The 20,282-nt window shown below is 55.0% G+C and overlaps 1 protein-coding gene across 2 annotated transcripts in view; it reads left to right on the top strand.

Annotated features, from left to right (window-relative positions):
* TBC1D22A (TBC1 domain family member 22A) overlaps window positions 1-20,282 on the top strand; it is a 428,246-nt gene that overhangs the window by 372,438 nt on the left and 35,526 nt on the right. For both annotated transcript variants that reach the window (XM_007976122.3, XM_073006581.1), the window contains exon 12: window positions 663-758. In XM_007976122.3, the coding sequence (XP_007974313.1) occupies window positions 663-758 (96 nt within the window). The remainder of the gene's footprint in view (window positions 1-662; window positions 759-20,282) is intronic.

The following is a 20,282-nucleotide window of genomic DNA, read 5'->3' as shown; positions in this document are numbered from 1 at the left end:
ATGAGTAGGGGGTAGCTACCTCAAGAAGGGGGAGCAGGGGAGGCGCGTTTGAATGACAGGAGAGAGAGACGTGGGTGGTGATTTGAGGGATGTGAGCCGTGTCCTCCCACATCTGTGGCTTCCGATCAGCATCACTTCCCTGTTCGTTTCCCAGGGAGACCCGGACCAGGTTGTGGTCCTGGGCCCAGTGCCTGATCTCCGGCTTGACTGGGCCCGGCCTGGGCTCAGCCTTGTTTCCTCATCTGTGGAGTGGGAGGAGGCCTCCGTCACACGCAGTTGGGAGGAGGCCTCCCTCACACGCCGTTGTGAGGAGCAGACTCTGTGCCTGGCACGGCACCAGCGCACGTTGAATTTGTCTCTTATGCTTTTTGGCTATTGTCTGTGCAAGAGAGGAGAGTGAACAACTGCCTCTGAGGCTGCCCAAAGCTTGGTCTGCTATTCACTTGCTGTTTATCAGCCTGCTGGTACTTAAAGAGAAAATGGTGTTTGTTTTAATGAGCTGACAATTTTGAAATTAAGGCATTAAGTAAAAGTACGTCAACACAAGCTTTGGTTTTCTCTGAACCCTGACTAGATAAACCCTGACTGTCGCAGATAACCTTGCAGTCATGTTCATGGATCACACTTTACAATTTCTCTCTTGGTTATTTTTTCTCTTTTAGTCTGAACCAGAGGGCTTTTCTCATTTCCACTTGTACGTGTGCGCTGCTTTTCTCGTGAGATGGAGGAAGGAAATACTAGAAGAAAAAGATTTTCAAGTAAGTAAATGCCCTTTCAAAAGAACCCGAGTTTGATTTTCTACTAGGAGAGAGGTTTATTAAATTTTAGTTCACAGGGTTATTTGTGGAAGAGTTTTGAGAAGCGCTGCCTGCGTTTCACCGCTGACCTCCCGCTGGTTGAAAGCTCGTCTAGCTGAGAAGACGAGCCTGGCAGTGGTCATGTGGTCATGGCAGTGGAAATGCTGCCCAAGTTATGAGTTATTTGATGTGACTGTGTGACAAGCTCCCCGCAGAACCTTCCCTGGGCCAGCGTGCCCCTCAGCAGCGCGACCCCTGCAGGGTGCAGCGCGTGACCTCTGGTCCCTGGAACCCTCTTCACAGCACCTGGACTGTGATGCTTTAGGGACAGGGCTGGGCAAGAAATCACACAGCCTGGGGTGCCTTCCAGCCAGGCCACTGGGAGTTGTGTGACTGGGGACGCACTGTTTAACCTCACTAAGCTAGTCCCTGGCAACTTAGTGGGAGAGCCCTCCTTGCACCCCACTCATCAGAGGCACACCCTGCTGGGCCCCGTGCTCTACCTGTGGGACTCCCTGTGGACTAGTGTCCAGCCCCTGACCCACCCCACATGTTCCTCTGTGAGGCGTCCCGAGCACCCTGTGGACTGTTGGCCCCTTCACGGGGTGATACCCACTGTTCTCTGAGGTGCTGGCTGGGAAGTCCTTCTGCCCAGTATTCACCCAGCAGAGGGCTCTGGGTGCAGCACGGAAGACCCCAGCAGTGGGAACCAGACAGACTCTGCACCAGCCGGCTGGGGTCAGCCACGCGTCACCACTCTGCCTTCTCCAGGCCCTCGTCTCAACTAAAGGGACGGTCCTGGGTCCCCAGAGCAGTGCTCTACACAACTGGCAGCCTTTTGTTCCCCAGCTCCGTGCTCGTCAGTGGCTCCAAGCATCCCTGCTCCTTCCGAGAGCCTTGGGAGGAGCCAGGGAGGTCCTGCTGCCCCACTTCATCTCGGTTCCAGGAGAGACCAGACAGGTGAGGGTTGTGCTGAGGCCTGGAGCTGCCAACAGGGCCTGGCCTAGCAGATGGAACCCAGCCCAGGTGTTTGTGGATGGAGAACATGCATCCACGTCATCCTAAACCAGAACTGAGCCACGTCCTGTGCCCGTTCTGACCGGCTGGGGGTGTAGTTTAAGCACCTGATGTCGGCATTACTGGGATCTTTTGCTGATTAATAAGCACGGCATTGTAAAATTAGAAAATAAGCTATCCCAGAAAATCTTCATTTATCCATTTTACCCCCTGAGTCTAAACCTCTCAGTTTGGCTTCCCAGGAGACTGGGGGTGCAACTGCCAACCGCCCTGCAGGCCGCCCTATCCCCGCTGGCCCTCATCCTCGCCAGCTTCCCCTCCTTGGAGCCCCACTGCCCTCACCCTGGGCTTGGCTGAGAGGAGGCCACCCACACGGGATCGACTGTGCTCTGCCAGTGTCCAGGAAGTGCCCACCAGAAGTGGGAATGCCTCGTGAGGTTGGAAACCCCACCACCCGCCCCCAGGAGCTGGGACCATTGTGGTTTTTAATTTTAAAGTAAGCAAGCCGCTTAGACACAGTGGGGACGGCAGTTGGCAGAGTCGTTTTTCTAAGTAGAAAAAGCAGTTAATTTTGTGTGAGCAGAGTGTGGCACCTCCATGAAGTCAGGAACCTTCTCTGAGGGGGCCTCGGCGGCTGAGAGGTCTGTAAATGTCTCTGATCAGTGAGTGCGCCACTGCCTCATGCCTCGTTGGGAGAAGCAGCTTCCTCCAGAATGGTGGCTGCCTGCCCCAGGAGGCTGGTGAAGGCGGCGAGGAGGCGACAGAGCGGCATCGTGGAAGGCTGAGGCCCTTGCTCTGGAAGCGTGCTCCGGGCAGTCCGCAGCCACCTGGCCCTGGCCCTGCGTCTCTGTGGGAGCCCCAGCTGCTGGGTGCACTGCATGGGAAGGACCAGCGGGTGCCAGCCCAAGCTGCCCAGCCTGGGAGCCTTCACCTTTGTCCCCTTTGGCTCTGGGACTGAGTTCTGTGCATCTGCCAGCTGCTCAGTGGAGAAGCCGAACACACACAGGTGTGCACAGTGCCCAGGGTCAGGGGCTCAGTCTGGCTTGGTGACCCTGGGCCTCACAGCCTCAGCCGGTCTGTTCATTCCTTCACTGAATGCCCCTGGAACCCTCGCCCTGAGCCAGGCCCCGTGCTGTCAGATTCTGCCCGCGAGGGGCAGGGCAAGTTGGGAGGGGCAGGTGCATGAAGGGACTGCTCTGTGGGGGTCGGCAGGTGAGCAGGGACCAGGGGATAGAAGTGATAGATGGGGGAGAGGGGAGCCGGTGGGGGAAAGCGGCAAAGAGAGGATGGGGTGGCCTTCCCGTAACAGTGGATTTGTAACAGCCTGCTCTGCAACGTGAAGTGATTTGGTGAACTCAGCACCGAGGGTGGGTTGGCAGCTAGAACATAAGCAGCCATGAGCAATACAAATAAAAAGACGAACAGGAATGGGGCAGGATGGTGCACGGAGGAAGCAGGAAGAATTGTGTCCTCGGACTTCAAGAAGAAAACACTGGGCAGAGCAGGGAGTCCCCCCACACCGTGGCATCGCAGGGGGAGTCACCCCACACTGTGGGATCAAGCAGGGAGAGTTCCCCCACACCGTGGCATCGCAGGGGGAGTCACCCCACACCATGGGATCGCAGGGGGAGTCCCCCCCACACCGTGGCATCGCAGGGGGAGTCCCCCCACACCGTGGCATCGCAGGGGGAGTCCCCCCACACCGTGGCATCGCAGGGGGAGTCCCCCCACACCGTGGGATCGCAGGGGGAGTCCCCCCACACCGTGGCATCGCAGGGGGAGTCCCCCCACACCGTGGGATCGCAGGGGGAGTCCCCCCACACCGTGGGATCGCAGGGGGAGTCCCCCCACACCGTGGCATCGCAGGGGGAGTCCCCCCACACCGTGGGATCGCAGGGGGAGTCCCCCCACACCGTGGCATCGCAGGGGGAGTCCCCCCACACCGTGGCATCGCAGGGGGAGTCCCCCCACACCGTGGGATCGCAGGGGGAGTCCCCCCACACCGTGGCATCGCAGAGGGAGTCCCCCCACACCGTGGGATCGCAGGGTCTGTCCCCCCACACCGTGGGATCGCAGGGGGAGTCCCCCCACACCGTGGGATCGCAGGGGGAGTCCCCCCACACCGTGGCATCGCAGGGGGAGTCCCCCCACACCGTGGGATCGCAGGGGGAGTCCCCCCACACCGTGGGATCGCAGGGGGAGTCCCCCCACACCGTGGGATCGAGCAGAGAGAGTCACTCCATACTGTGGTGTTCTCCCAGCAAGCGTCTGGCAGCGGCCGCAGGAGCGAGGAAGGCAGGACGCTCCTGGGAGCACAGGAGCCCAGCGCCAGCTCTGTCGGAAGCCTCCTTGTAGAGGCCGTGATCTGTGCACTTTCCGGTCTTCGTATTAAACTTGAATTTAAAACTGTATAAAACATACGAAGACATTCAGTGAAGCAACCATAGGAGTAAAGTTTAAGCGTATTTAGTTGGATTAAAAATAAGGTGGGGGCTGGGCGCAGTGGCTCTCGCCTGTAATCCCAGCACTTTGGTAAGCCGACCAAACCTTTGTCTCTACTAAAAATACAATTAGCCGGGCATGCTGGTGGGCGCCTATAATCCCAGCTACTGGGGAAGCTGAGGCAAGAGAATCGCTTGAACCTGGGAAGCGGAGGTTGCAGTGAACCAAGATGGCACCGCTACACTCCAGCTGGGGCGACAGAGCAAGACTCCGTCTCATAAATAAATAAATAAATAAATAAGGAGGATTGTGAATCTGAATGGCATAAAAAAGGAGTGGTTTAGGAGTTCTGGGTGGAATTTGTACCAACAAAGAATGCGTCTTCTTTCTAAGTATTTATGGAATACTTACAAAAAGTAATCACTCAACCTAGGCCATAAACATTTCCAAAATAAGAAAACAGCAATGACGTAAACTTTGTTCACTGAGCATAATCCTTTAAAATTAGATCATAATAAAGTTAAAACGACAAAACCAAGCATTTGGATGTTAAAGAACCCCCTTCAAAATAATGTGGGTCAAGATGGAAATGACCCTGTAATTACAGAAGGATATTCAAAAGCACAAGGAATGTACCAGTGCTGGGCTTGCAAACAGGTTCAAAGATGCAATACTTTCATTATTTAAAAACATTAAAACAAGTAAACTTAGACTTTAACCAAGAAGTTAAAAATAGAAAAATAAAGACAACTTATGATAAAGACAATAAAAGAATGAATGAGTAAAAGCAAACAAATACATTAGAAGACAGGATTTTTATGTAGAATTCCTAAGTACATCTTAGAGGGGCAGTTGAAAATGCTAGTGAAGGCCGGGCGCGGTGGTTCAAGCCTGTAATCCCAGCACTTTGGGAGGCCGAGACGGGCGGATCACGAGGTCAGGAGATTGAGACCGTCCTGGCTAACACGGTGAAACCCCGTCTCTACTAAAAATTACAAAAAACTAGCCAGGCGAGGTGGCGGGCGCCTGTAATCCCAGCTACTCGGGAGGCTGAGGCAGGAGAATGGCGTGAACCTGGGAGGCGGAGCTTGCAGTGAGCTGAGATCCAGCCACTGCACTCCAGCCTGGGCGACAGAGCGAGACTCCGTCTCAAAAAAAAAAAAAAAAGAAAATGCTAGTGAAATAGGCGCCTCCAGTAAGGAGGACCAAGATAGATGGGTGAAAACGTAGTCCTCCTCTGTGTTAGAAAAGAGGAATTCACACACACACACTTTAAAAATGCTAAATTTGCCTCAAGCTTTAAAAAAAGCCCAACCTGGTCAGGTGCAGTGGCTCATACCTGTAATCCCAGCACTTTGGGAGGCCCAGGCAGGTGGATCACGAGGTCAGGAGATGGAGACCATCCTGGCCAACATGGTGAAACCCAGTTTCTGCTAAAAATACAAAAATTAGCTGGGCGTGGTGGCACATGCCTGTAATCCCAGCTACTTGGGAGGCTGAGGCAGGGTAATCGCTTGAACCAGGGAGGCAGAGGTTGCAGTGAACTGAGATCGCCCCACTGCACTCCAGCCTGGTGACAGAGCAGGACTCCATCTCAAAAAAAAAAAAAAAAAAAAACAAAAAAACAAAACAAAACTTGTGTAGACTTACAATTTGGGAGTAAATCCAAACATCGCCAAAAGTCGTGGTTTTAAATATGATTCTAAGGCCAGAGAATGTCTTCCTAGTGAATTTGTTCACAGTTTCTAAAAACCTTACGCTGTGTGACCTGCCCTGCTGGAGAGAAGCAGCAGGCTCGGCCCGGTGTCTCACAGAGCTGCCCACCGGACACGGGGCTCCCAGCGCCCTGTCTCAGCTGAATCATCGGTGACTTCAGTGCAGGATCCCACATCTGCCAGTTTCTCCCTCCACATACATGGAGTGTCTTAGTCCATTCCTGCTGTTATAACAAAATACCTTAGGCCGGGTAATGTATAAGCAATAGAAATGTGTTTCTCACCGTTCTGGAGACTGGAAGTTCAAAATCAAGGCGCCGACCTCTGGTGTCTATCCAGGGCGCCTCGTTACTGCATTCCTCACTTGATGGAAGGCAGGAGGGCAAGAGGGCTGGGCGCTCCCGTCAGCCTCCTTCACGGCACCCATCTCGTTCATGAGGCCCGCCTTCATCAATATTATAAAATAAAAAATATCCCATAAAAATACCGCCGGACGTAGCCATGCTCCGGGATGCCAGCCTAGAGTTAGCCTCAGAGATCAGGCCAGTACACCTGTAACTCTGTCCGGCTTGCACTGTTAATAAAAGTATCCCATCAGTAAACCAGAGGCCCTCAGTCACATCTTAAGAGATTCAGTAGCTTTTCCTGAGTTTAATGAATAGAAAACTCTACCCTTAAGTAGAACTAAAATAATACTTTATTAACTTGCTAAAGAACATTCTAAATCAACCACCACCAGTACCTAGGGAAATGCTAGAGACAGCCCCACTGAGATCAGGACTATTCTATTTCTGTAATATGATGAACAAACGTTCAGCGAAGGCTCCTTGTCCTCTCCCCATACAAGGTGCATGCACACACACACGCACACACAACGTGGATATTAACAAAATGCTTTTTAAGTTCATGGACTCTTCAGAGGACTAAGCCAGCCCTAGAACTAGTGTTTGCCCTGAAGGCATCTGCTGCTTCCTGCTCTGGGGCCAGCTTCCCCGTATAAACACCCTGGCAGGGGGCAAGGGAGAAGGCCTGGGGCTGGAGCAGGTGGATGTGAGTCAGAGACCCTTTGCCTAAGTCAGGACCCCTGAACCCAAGCAAGTGAACCAGGACAGACAGACAGAATGGCCTTCGTAGGTTCATGCTTGCCTGACGCTTAGCTCTGAAGGGAAGAGGAATAAAAGCAAGTCTCCTCTGAAAGTTCGTGGCCCCAGCCCACCTTCTCACTCATTCAGGTCTAGAATTTACATTACTTTTATGTCTGAAAAACCCAATGCTAACAAGTTAACTTAATATGGCCAGAGAGCCCCAGATGCCTAGCCCAAGAAAACGCCAGTTCGCTCTAGAGTGGCCCATTTTAAGCACAGCATAGAAGTTGTAAATATCCGTGTACCAGAAACATCATAAACCAAATTCAAAGGCAGTTGACAAGGTTCTTCGTATACAACATAGCTTATACCCTTAATATACAAAGAACTCACACAAATAACTAATAAAAAGAAAATGTCCTCATAGAAAATGGATGAGGACAATCAGAGCAGTCAGAAACCCACACGAGAATTTATGTAGCTATTCAGAAAATGTAAGTGTTTCTTCCAATCATTAGTAAAGAATCGAAAATGGAAACAAATGCTGTGTGAAATAAGCACTGCTTTTAGCGAGGGCCCTCCTGGAAGTGGATGAAGTTGAGGTAAAGCAGGCATGCTCTTTCATTCTGACGAGGGGTGTGATACAGAGCCTTTCTGGAGAGCTATTAATAATTGATATCAAGAGCCTTTCCTCGATCTGGTAATTCTCCTTGTTTATAATTATGGAAAAACAAATTGGCAGCAGCCTGCATATCCAGCGGTCGGGGTACAGTTACCTAAATTATGGTACATGACTGGTTATAATGTTTCATAACTACCAAAAATTATATCTTCAAGTAATATTTACTGAAAGGAGAAAATGTTTTCAGTGCGTTTCTATGTGGAGGAAAAGCATGACCTGAAATTATATATATCGGCATATGTAATACAGATAAAAATGATCCCAGATTTGCTTCTATTCCACGCATGGGCAGAAAGACCGAACAGAAACAAACCATGGTGCTAGCCTGACTTACTTTTCTTTTTTTTTTTTTTTTTTTTTTTGAGGCGGAGTCTCGCTCTGTCGCCCAGGCTGGAGTTCAGTGGCCCGATCTCAGCTCACTGCAAGCTCCGCCTCCCGGGTTCCCGCCATTCTCCTGCCTCAGCCTCCCGAGTAGCTGGGACTACAGGCGCCCGCCACCTCGCCCAGCTAGATTTTTGTATTTTTTAGTAGAGACAGGGTTTCACCGTGTTAGCCAGGATGGTCTTGATCTCCTGACCTCGTGATCCACCCGTCTCGGCCTCCCAAAGTGCTGGGATTACAGGCTTGAGCCACCGCGCCCGGCCCTGACTTACTTTTCATTAGTAGAGTTATGGATATTTTATTTTCTTGTTTGAATTTTTTTTTGTATTCTGCATGTTCTTTTCAATATGTGTCAACATGGTTTTCTCACTAGGGTTAATTCCCACGTTAAGGATGGTTGTGGGAATTCCACCGCTTTGGGAGGTTCACGGCTTGGAGCTGGTGCTCAGAATGCAGGGCTGTGGGTTCTCTGCACTTCTTCTAGGATGCTCCACCGCGCCTGCCCCTCGGGTGACCTGCCGTGCCTGCCCTTCAGGTGTCCTGCCGTGTCCACCCCTCAGGTGTCCCCTCAGCTCGCTGACACATACACGTGCAAACACTCGCACAGAGCACACACGCCCATGGCCTTCAAAGCAAGAGGCATGCCCTGCTTGTCTGGTGGAGACTTAGTTACCAGATGCTTTCCTGGTAACACATGAGGGGCACTGGGGACGAGAGTGTGAGAGGGTCACAGGGGCTGTGGGAAGAGAGAGGTGGGTGGACTCTGCAGGTCACCCCAGCTCCCAGGCTGCACAGAGTGCTGTTGAGTGAGTGGCTGTGCATTCTCTTTGGCTGAACCACCATGATGAGGTTTCCTGAACTGCCCAGTCCTGCCCGTAGATGACGTAAGGGCTGCATTTCATTCATGGGCCTGGGCTTCTTTCCAGGGTCCTCAATGTCCCCATCACAGAGGAGGGGGTGGGTGTGGTCATTTCTGAATAACCTGCGAGGATCTGTGTGCACAGTGGGACCAAATTCCAGTCCATGACCTTTGAGACCCTCCGAGCTGGCCAGCTGGCCCCCTGGGCCCAGCCCCTGCTTGGGGGCGGTCTCAGCCCATGTATGGCCACCTGATGAGTCTGGAAGTCACCCACTGCCCCAGGAGGCCGCCCTAAATGCTGCTGTCCTCAGTCTTCAGGGATCTTTGCTAAGGAGACAAGCAATAAAGACATCACAGGTTCTCTTGGGCATCTGTGATTTATAAAGTAGGAAAGACAACAGCAGCAAAAGCCCTGTGCCCTGCAGAGACCCCGGCGGGCTTCACGGCGCAGAGGCAGCAGCGAGGCCCCCCTCCTCCCCGTCCCCTGGCCTCGGAAGCTGGTGCCAGGGTGTGCCCAGCCTCTCCGGCTGCAGACCCCTGGAGTCCCCTTCATTTGCTTCACGAGAGGCCTCAAAGCAGATGCTCCTTAGCTCAAGCCTTGGCTTATTTGGACTTTGGGGTCTCAGGGTAATTGAAGGTTGCTTCAAAGATCAATGGCAGCTTTAGAGTTATACCTGGAAGGAGGCGGAGAGAAGACGGGGTTTGCACATGGAGATTTATCATTTCTAGTTTTTTCTTACCTGAGAGAACCACATTATTAATGACGATGAAGTCTTAGCCCCTCCAGGAGGCTGAGGGGTGTTCCTATGGGATTCCGTCTGCCAAGACTTCGGGGCAGATGAGTGGAATCGCTTGGCTTTACTCCTGGCCACCCAGCCTTTCCTTTTGGCCTGGAAACAGAGAGCACCAGCTGCTTCCTGGGTGACGCTTCCTCCATTCTCTCCAGGAAGGTGTAGACTCCTGCCGGAGGCCCCTCACCTGTGAAGCCCCCTTGTTGTGCTTCCTGGGGGTTTCAAGCCATGGTTTTGCATCCAGCACAGCACCTGGCGCGTGGTAGGAATGGAAGGGGTGACTGCTGGCCGGCAGGATGACTTTGTACACACCAGTCCTAACCGGCGTGCTTTTCTGCATGCTTTCATTTGGGGTTCCAGTGTCCTTCTGGGCCAGTCCATTGCTGCTTCGAGTCACTGGTAAACTCACACCCAGGACCCAGTTAATGAGTCAGTCAGGCCTCAGCCTGCCCATCGGCTCACAGAACGGCCCGTGGCAATGGGCCATGTCTCTGTCAAATGGGACTGATCTTGCAATGGTGAGTAGCCTTCGACAGGCTAATGGCTTCATACAGGTTTCTCTTTCATCCTGCGTTCACTGGGAGCAGCAAATGTCATGAAATGCCAAAGTAAAGATCGTTGTCTCCGTCTCTATTGTTTCAAGACATTTTAAAGACAAAATTGAGTCAATTGAAAAGTAATCTCTTCAGTGAATTGTGCCTTTGCGTGCGGGTTGCTGCGTGTGTGAAAGTGTGGGGTTTACAGGGTCATGCGTGCTGTGAGATCAGGTTTGTGTTGCTGTGTGGGGCTTGTGTGGCCATGTGGTGTTAGCTCTTTGGACCATTCTTGAACAGAAGCTCTTGGGGGCCCACACCCCGGCCTCCCATGTTCTGATGCAACAGCATGAAACTGAGGAAAGAGGACACCATTCACGACGGCTAGGCACGTGGCAGGTCCATGGTGGGTGCGCTCACTGCCGGATGAGGCCTCCCCGAAGAGGGGTCCTTGTGTGGGAGCGGTAGAGAGAGAAGGGGACTCTTGTGTCAGTGGGGGAGGGCACACCTGAGCTGAGCATTTGCGTCCCTGCTGCAGGAACCACAGGGTAAATGCAGGGAGGTTGGGGATGGGGTGGTGCTGTGCAGGGTTCAGAGGGAAAGGTCCCATGGGAGCTGGGACCTGGGCTCAGCTTCGAGGAGGGAGCAGAGCTTTCCTTGTGGGAAAGCTGGGGAAGAGGACAGCAAACCCCTGAGTGAAGCAGGGCTGGGAGCCGCCTGGAGGACAGGCTACCCACGCCAGGCCCTCGAGCCAGCCTAGGGGCGCATGTCCTGGGAGGCAGTGGGACCTTGTCTCTTCTTGACCTGGGCCTGGGATGAGCATGCAGGTGGAAGCTCTGTGGGGAGGGGACCTGCCTGTGCCTCTGTGCACGTCATTTTCGGAGCTAAAACATGCCTGATGTGGAGTTGGCAAATCAACTGGGCATGGGGTGCTGCCCTCACAGCTACAGGTGGCACCGAGGGGCATGGAGGAGGCAAGCTGGTCCCAGAGGCAGGGCTTGCAGAGTGGGCCACAGGGCAAGGGGGATAGACAGGGGGCTTCTTGCGTGGAGGAGCAGCAGGCCTTCAGGAGCAGTGAGGGGCCCACGGGGGAAGCAGGCGATGAGTTTGGGCTCCACTGAGGTCCGCCAGTCTGAGCACAGGCGTGCAGGACATTGAGGCAGCAGTGCTGGCCACAGGGCCATTGGGAGGACAGGCGGGCAGAGGCCTGGAGGGGACAGAGAAGGACAAAGATAGCACCTGCAGAGGTTGGGCCAGGCGGGAGTGGGGACACAGAGGCTGAAGGAGCGTAGGTGGGACAAGCCTTGTAAAGGAGAGAGGGGCAGGGATCTGCAGAGGGCTGCGGGGGAGGCAGCCTTCACGCTTAGGGTGAGCACAGGGACCAGGTGTGGCCAGCACAGTGACCACACTCCTGCCCCAGGCCCATGGGGCAGGGCCCTGCAGAGACCCAGGCGAGGGGCGACATCTCAGTCCCATCGAGTCCCCAGGCTCCGGCAAGGTCTGCCGCCAGCATGGCCAAATGCACCCCGCTGGGTTCCTCCTCACACTTCAGGGAGGGCGACCGTCCCCAGAGAGCCCACTGGATTCCCAGTGTCTTCCAGAATACTTTCGGTTGTTCCCCGGGGTGGGGCTTTCCCAGAAGCTGGCACAGCTAAGAGGCGTGCCCTGGAGACCCGGGGGAGCAGGAAGGCCTGACACACCCAGAGCAACTTCTGTTCCTAGTCCTCACACGGCGACACCAGCAAGTAACTTCTTTATACTTCAAAAAATGGGCCCTCCTTATTAAATTATACCTCTCGTTACGATAATGCAGTAGATTTGGAAGGTTCAGGTCGTTTCTGGGTGAAGTGGGGTTTGGGCTGCAGAGTTTAATAGCTTTCTTTCTGGAGTAAATGACGAAAGGTTGGGAAGATGGTGTGTGAGTTAAGATGAAGGAACAGGATTGTTGGGAGAGACTGTGGGGTGACTTGCAGGGATCTTGTCTAAAACAAGTAATGAGATCTTTTTCTCTGTGGCTCAATTAAGGCAAGAGAAATTTGGGCCACTCTGCAAGAACTTGCCAGCATATCTTTGATATCCCTTGCTGAGGGCTCCCTACTGGCTGCTGTGGAGAGGGACCCGCACGCGGCAGACCAACCCCAGCCTGAGCCCAGCTGGGGCTCCTGGAGCAGCTGACGTCGGGCATCCTGGGATGGTTGAGTACAAGTGATTCTCCTGGTGTCCAGAGAGTCAGTTGCCAGAGGGCAGTGCCCACTCAGAGCACGTGGGAACACAAAGGAAGGTGACGATGCTTTTTTTGATTGTTGTTTGGTTGGTTTTTTTGAGACAGAGTCTCACTCTGTCAGCCAGGCCGGAGGGCAGTGGCATAATCTCGGCTCACTGCAACCTCCACCTCCCAGGTTCAAGTGATTCTCCTGCCTCAGCCTCCCGAGTAGCTGGGACTACAGGCGCACGCTACCACACCCAGCTAATTTTTTAATTTTTAGTGGAGACAGGGTTTCACCATGTTGGCCAGGCTGGTCTCGAACTCCTGACCTCAGGTAATCCGCCTGCCTCGGCCTCCCAAAGTGCTAGGATTACAGGCGTGAGCCACTGTGCCTGGCCAGGTGGTGATGTTTTTAAGAAAGATGGAGCCTTTTCAGGCCAGCAGAAGACAGGGACTCCATGATCCCCTCCCCCCCGTTCCTGAACCCTGTCCTGTAAAACAGTGTCGGAGGCGGCCCACACCTCCCTCTTGTAACTGGGTGGTGGCCAGCATGCAGCCAGCAGTAGGTGGGCCCGCCGGGGGCCCACAGGATCTGGTCTCTGCATCCTGGTGGGTGGGCAGCTCTCCCTGTCCACGTGTCATCTGCTCACTGAGTGCCTCTCGCTCGCTCTAGCAGCTCAGGCCCTCCAGTGAGGGTGGAGGGAGTGACCCCTGGCACTAGCTTCTCTAGGAAACGTCAGGCTGGAGGCCTCAAGGCCTGGCAGGGGGTCACCTCCTGGGATGGGAAGCCATGTCAAGGGCAGAGTGGCCCTTTTGCCTTAACTCTACCGGGTGCGCACGCCCGGGAAAATCCCTCCACCGACCCAGAAGGGTGGGCGGGACTGTGAGTGGGAAGAGTTCTGGAACATCTCTGAACTTCTCATCCAGAAACGGGAGATGGCGGCGTCTGCTCACTGCACTGTTAGGGCTGCTGGAGGGTCAGATGAGCTGATGGACAGAGGAGGGCTCAGAGCTACCAGTTTTTCACATGCACAGGCACGGGTGCACACAGTACACACAATACACACATACACACGTGTGCATGCACACCCACCCACCCTCGGGGTCTCAGGAAACCAGGCAGGGGAAAAGTTAATTCTGGTCTTTTTTGATCCCTGGAAAACAAACCCTTTCTCTCTTTGCAAATGGAAAGTTCTTGGTTAGTGATAAGGAAAACTACTCCTTGCCTCATGTGGAACTGGAATTGTTTTTCTTCTTTGTTTTTTTTTTTTCTTTCTTTCTTTTTTGATATAGAGTCTTACTCTGTTGCCCAGGCTGAAGTGCACTGATGCGATCTTGGCACGCTGCAACCTCTGCCTCCCGGGTTCAGGTGATTCTCCTGCCTCAGCCTCCCCAGTAGCTGGGATTACAGGTGTGTGCTACCATGCCCAGCTGATTTGGTAAAATATTTTTAGTAGAGATGGGGTTTTGCCATGTTGGCCAGGCTGGTCTCGAACCCCTGACCTCAGGTGATCCACCCGCCTCAGCTTCCCGGAGTGCCAGGATTACAGGCATGAGCCACCACCGCGCCCAGCCTGGATTTCTTTTGACATAGGCCTCCTGGGCTTTCATTATTGCAGTGAGAGTCTTCATTTGAGAGGCTCTTGCCTGCACCTGCGGCCAGCTGGCTCTTCCACTGCTGTCGGGGAAGGCGGCCCCGTTTGTGTGTGGAGAAAGAACATCCGCCCCATTGTCCTTCACTGAGAGAATGTGAGTGGCAGGTGCTGAGCGCTTTCCAGGTAGCAGGAGGAGCGGGGGCCACAGGGAGTGGGCATCCACGCACTGGGGCTCACGGATGTGGCGCTCTTGGTGCCTGCTTTTATGGCAAGTGCCTTGTGTTGGTTCTCTTCGGGGCAAGTGGTCTTCACCTTCTCCCCTGAGCCATCCTGGCCCAGCCTTGAGGAGCCTCCTGAGGTGAGGGTTTTGGACCTTTCCCGCCCACCCATCCCCCATCCCCCCTCCGCCCACCCCCCCTCCATCCACCCATCCCCCCTCCACCCTACCTATCTCCCCTCCACCCCACCTATCTCCCCTCCGCCCCACCCATCCTCCCCACCTGTCCCCCCCTCCGCCCACCCATTCCCCACTCCGCCCCACCCGTCCCCTGCTCCGCCCCACCCATCCCCTGCTCCGCCCCACCCGTCCTCCCCTCCACCCCACCCATTCCCCCCCAACTCCGGCCCACCCGTCCCGCCCTCCGCCCCACCCGTCCCCCCTCTGCCCACCCATCTGCTCCACATTTTCCCCAGCTCCTCACCTGTTCCCAGCGGGGAGCCCCATGGTGGAGAATCAGGAGTGGCTGGGGGAGGAGGAGGAGCCGGTCCTTCCGTGTTCTGTCACCGGCTTCCGGTCCCCCCAGCAGGCTCCCTGAGTGGTGTTTTCCAGGGAGAAGTCTGGGCACCTTGCTGTTCCCAGGTGTGCTGTGATCATTTTTCCTTTAAGAACTTAACTCATGAAGGCACTTTCCAAAGAAGAGAAATGGAGTCCTGCACAAGGCTGCAGAAGATCGATTTTTGTCCCGTGACTCTGCTCACAGATTATCTACGTGTTTATTAAATCATCCCTCTCTGTGATGGATGCCACTTTCTCTGGGGAAAGAGCAGCTGGAACCCAAGCCCAGCGGCCCTGCTGGACCCCGTGGCCATGACTGTGGCTAAGCCACGGGCAGTCACGTGGACTCCGGGCAAGCTCCTGGTGATGGTGTAACTGGCTCTGTGCTGCGTCCGAGGCAGGTGGGCCCCAGGTCCTCAAAATGCCCGAGTCTTCATGAGATCACACTTGACAGTACGTGTGAGGCAGGCAAGTAATGGCCACATCAGCAGAGTGAAGAGAGCGTTCCTTTATTTACAGTGTGTGCGTGTGGGCCTGGCTGACCGGGACAGGTGCGTGTCTGTGGTGTCTGATCACCAGGATATGTAGTCTCATTTTTTGCAGTTTCACCCTGGTGAGTGCCGTCACCTCTTGATGAAGACTCTCAGCCCTTCTGGAGTTGCCAAGTCTTGTCACTGATGAACTTCAGCAGGTCTCCTAGGTATACCCCCTGCCCCCTGTAGGCTCCATGTGATCTGTGACTCCATGTGGGGGTAAAAATCCAGCGCCTGCCCCTGCTGCTTCAGCAAGGAGAGTAGATGGCCTCTGCCTGTGCGATGGGGCCCTGGCCGCCTGGGGAAGCAGGAGCATGCCAGGGCCATCCCTGCTGACAGTGGGGGTTGGAGCCTGGTGTTGGTCGTCTTGCCTCCCTCTGCAGCGACAGGGCCCTTCTCAGCAGAAAGGAGAGCGTCTGCCCATCGGTGCACAGTGACCTCGGCTCTCTCACAGAGGCCCCTGGGGTCTGCAGCCTCCTTGAGAGTGATCCCACGTGGGAGCCAGAAGTGAGTGCGTAGTCCCGGGGCCCCCGCCCTGTCCCAGCCCAGCTGCGCTTGAGGCTTAGCCCAGCCCGTCTGTGGGGCCACTCGAGTTCGTGGCAGCACCTCCCAGACTCTCTGTGCGGAAGGCCAGTTTAGATTTTCTCCCAATTCATTTCAGACTGATACTTTGCTAAAGTACCATAATGGTGGCGTGGCAAGGGTGCAGGGTGCTGCCAGTTTCTTCACGTGTCCCTCAGTTTCTGCACATACATCCTTGAGGGCTGTGACCAAACCAGCTGGGTGACACCGCAGCCCCCACCCCACCTTTAGGAGCTCCCATTTGGTGCCCGAAGAGATGGGGTCTGCTTGTGCCTGGATTCCCCTCGAGTGTTGGTCGTCAGGCCTGGCAGTTGTACCCCATGTTCCTGAACCCTCTTCTGGCCCTGTGCCACCCCGTTCTTCTGGGACTGTCACAGGAGCTGGCTCTGCCTGCCCCCACTCCTGCTTTCTTCTGATCCACCTGTCAGAATGCAGCCAGAGAGAGCTTTCTAGAATGTATGCTTGATCCCCTCATGTGCCTGCCTGCAGCCCTTAAGCAGCCAGCTCTCCCGTGGGACCGTGGACACATGCCCCCTGCCCCCTGCCCCCTGGCTACTTACCTGCCTGGCCTTTGTCCCTGCACCGCCCCACCCTGCTCTCCCTGGCCCACTACCCAAACTGACTTGCGCCTCCGAACCCACAGGACATGAGCCTCCTCCTTGCCTGTGTCCTGCTGCTCCCCAGCGCGAGTGGCCTTTCTTCCTCTTCCCTGGCCGTGTCGGGAGTCCTGTCCCGGCTCCCGGCCTGTCATTGTCTGCCACGGTTGCTGCACCATGTCCCAGGGGAGGCTGCGATGGCCCCGCCTTGTACAGCAGGTTGGGAGGTGCAGGTTCCTGCTCCCCCATTGCATTGGCTTGAAGGCGGGCTGCTTGCTGGGGATGTGGGAAACCCCCGAGTGTCCGCGGAAATGGCACCTTTGAACATAACTGAAACCAAGCCATTGCCCTTCAGTTCCAACCAAGGCCTTGAACTCCCTGGGGTGGACATGGAGTTCATTTGGAGATTTCAGCCTCACTGAAGGGCTTGCTTGGACATGAGCTCATGACAGGGTGGCCACCGCGGTCTCAGGGGGCTGAGTGTGCTCTTTGGAATATGGAAAATAACGAACTCCAAAAAATCGAAGTAGGCAAATGTTTAGGTGACGCCTATAAAATATAACAGCCTATCCACTTCATTAAGGGTTCAACTTTGTATTCATATAAAGTTGATGACATTTGAACATAAATTGTGGCCTAGAATTTGTCACTTCTCAGCGGTTCCCAAGTGTGCACAGGGACATCTTAGAAACCATAGCCAGTTTTAAGTTAAATGAATTACTTGCAGCTGAATAATTTCGAAGCAAAACTATACGGATCTTTCCATGTTTTTATAAGGAGAAATAGATTTAGTGTGGAGTCTGGCTGCATTTTAATATGCTTGGGGTGGAGTCTCTAAACTATTGGGGACAAGGACTGAGAGGAACGTGAGCCAGCCCTGCGGAGGCGGCCCCAGCACCAGAGCGGGAGGCTGATTCCGAGGGTTTGCCAGCCCCACGTGAAAGGGCCACCTGTGGGTGCTGGTTTTGATTTTCACTCCCAGATGCCTTTGTGAAATTCCAGGTGATTCCAGCTGGGCAGCGGAGTTGACATACTGCTTGAGATGGGACTGTGGCTTTTCGACATTGGTTTTTAGGACTCTCATCTGTCTCCTGTGGGAACTTGGCAGGTCTCTTCTGGCTGGGACTTGCCAGCGGCTCCTGGAACCTGTGCCTGAAGCTCTCACTTGCTGGTTGTCAGGAAATGGGAGGGCCGTGGAGCTTCGGCGGTGACGCTTGTGGTGTGGCCCCGTGCCTGCGCGAGGCAGCTTTGCCATGCATCGTGCCAATACTTCATTGAGCCAGCAGCGGCTTCAGGCTGGAAGCACGATCAGTATGGCCCCAGCATCCTCGTGAGCTCCAAATGTCCGTCCGTGGGCTGTCTCTCTCCCTCTCTCCCTTTCTTCCAGAGTAGAATTTATCTCGACTGGGTGAAGGTTGGCATTTCAACCTCAGGACTTAATACCCTTTCTCTTGGGCCTGAAGCAGGTCCCCTGTGTCCACTTGTTATTCTAGAAGGTGCCCTGCCCCTGCCTCCCTCGTAAGAATGCTGCCTGCCTGTGGGGCGGATGACAGGGGACTCTGCTGGTGTCTCTCCCTTTGCACGTTTCTGCCTGTGAATTAGCTTTGCCATTAAAGAAAAAAAATTATACCCCCGTTCAGAAAAGCCCTTATTATCTCATTAGTGGTGTTTGATATCTAAGGCAGATAAACTTGGAGAAGCTCATCCGCTCGGTCCCTGAAGAAATGTGATTACATCCTGGGTCTTATAAAATATCTCCGTCTCAGCTGTCAGGTTTCCCACTTTGCAGCCTTTTCCGGACACCTGAAAGAACCTAGTATGGACATAAATGACGCCGGCCTGAGGCTGGGCCGGGCCGGGGCGGGGCGGGAGGAAGGTGGGTTCTGCTGGAGCACCGCTGGCTGGTAGCCCACCGCCCCTCACCAGCTCCTGGCCAGTACAGGCCTCCCTCAGGGCCGGACCTGCCAATGTTTACAGGCAGCGAAACTTAGAGAGACAGAGTCGCTTTTGTGTGCGGCTAGGCTGAGAGTGCCTGAGCTTTTTGTAAACCTTCAGTGTTAAAGGAGTCAAAAAGCAACTGGCAGCCTGGGAGTGTCTTGTGGACCCCCCCACCCCGAGGCTGCATCCTGTTGTCAAACCTGGGGTCAGCCGGCTTCACTGTCACACCCCTGGACTTCGTTTGCAGAAAGAATTCCTAGTGCTGTGCAGCTGCCATCCTTTCTGCTCACGTCCTGGGTTTCTGATGTGAGAACGGAGCACCCCCAAATTTAGATGGGCTTCAGCAGGGAGATGGCCTCCAGGGTCCTCTGCCTGGCGGGGCACGTGGCACCACAGGGGAGGCTGATACAGAGTTTCCCTGCCCAGCTTTCCTGGAGCCTTGGCCGATTCCAGCCTGAGCAGTGCCTTTGCCCACCACCTCCATGCCCAAAGGGCTGGCCACTTACCCGCTCCCTCAGGCCTCAGCCAGCCTCATCGGGACCCCTCTTGCACCTGTGGCCAGACTCAGACCCCCCAGGCCCCAGCTGGGAAGGGGACACTGGCTGTGGTTCTGCTGTTGAGTGTCTTCCTCAGGAATGAGCAGGATGGGGCCTCTTCCCTGACAAGAGTGGTGCAGAGCCCACCTGTGGGCAGCCGGCCTTCCCAGAACCCCCTGGCAGGCCGGCGCAGGGCTCAGCACTGTTTCCTATCATCCCAGTTAATCCCACGGCCCCTTGATGAGGGTCTGCGGTGGGTGCATTTCCTCCTTTGCTGATTTCTGCATTTAGTAGCCGTGTATCGAGCACATGTCCTGAACCAGGTGACACTCTGGGCCTGGAGGTCCCAGGCATTGCGGTCCTGGCAGGGAAGATGGAGTGAGAGTGAACCAGAAAATAAACACGAGCACAGCCTGGGGTTCACACAGCCTGGGGTTCACACAATCTGGGGTTCACAGAGCCTGGGGTTCACACAATCTGGGGTTCACACAGCCTGGGGTTCACACAGCCTGGGGTTCTTGCCAGAAGGCAGTGATCGGGGTGGGGGGAGATGCGGAGTGGTCAACGCCTGGCACCTTGGGCCCTGCAGAGAGTTCCACTCAGGGGGCACAGGTGCCAGAGCCAGCCCCGGGTTGATGGCGGTAGTGGGGCATGACCCAAGGCAAGGATGAGGAGCCTCGAGGCCGGGTCCCACAGGGCTGGTAGCCGTGGTGGGGAGGAGTTGGGAGTGAGTCTGCAGTACTTTGGCTTCTAGATTGCCCAGAGATCCTTGTGCCTAGGTTGGTACTTGTTGAAGGAATGAGAGTTGAGGGGAAGTGACCAAAAAGCTCTAGGCAGGACGTGTGTGGAGCGCTGTGTTCATTCGCCTAGTGCTTGTTCACTGAGCGTGCGCCACGTGCCAGGACCATCCGGACACACGTGGTGAGGTTGCTCTGGCTGAGGAGGTGGGCCAGGGACACCGGTTGAGGAGGCAGTGCTAGTTGCTCGGGTAGGAGTTGGCAGATTCCGTGGAGAGGGCAGTGGGAAAGGAGAGGAGTGAGTGGCTGAGGTTCCCAGAACCTCACGTACGGAGGGGAAGTGAGGCGTGGTGGTGTGGAAGGCCTTGGAGACGGGGGTCAGGGCCCAGGCTCTCTCTACCACATCCCCTGGGGCCTCCCAGTGCCGGCTGCGGTGGGGACCCTTGCCCACTGCCTGCCCACCTGCCCTCTTCAGTCTCCTA

The sequence above is a fragment of the Chlorocebus sabaeus genome, chromosome 19 (genome assembly GCF_047675955.1).
Source record: "Chlorocebus sabaeus isolate Y175 chromosome 19, mChlSab1.0.hap1, whole genome shotgun sequence".
In the NCBI taxonomy this organism is placed as follows: Eukaryota; Metazoa; Chordata; class Mammalia; order Primates; family Cercopithecidae; genus Chlorocebus; species Chlorocebus sabaeus.
This window is presented reverse-complemented; position numbering and strand designations above follow the sequence as displayed.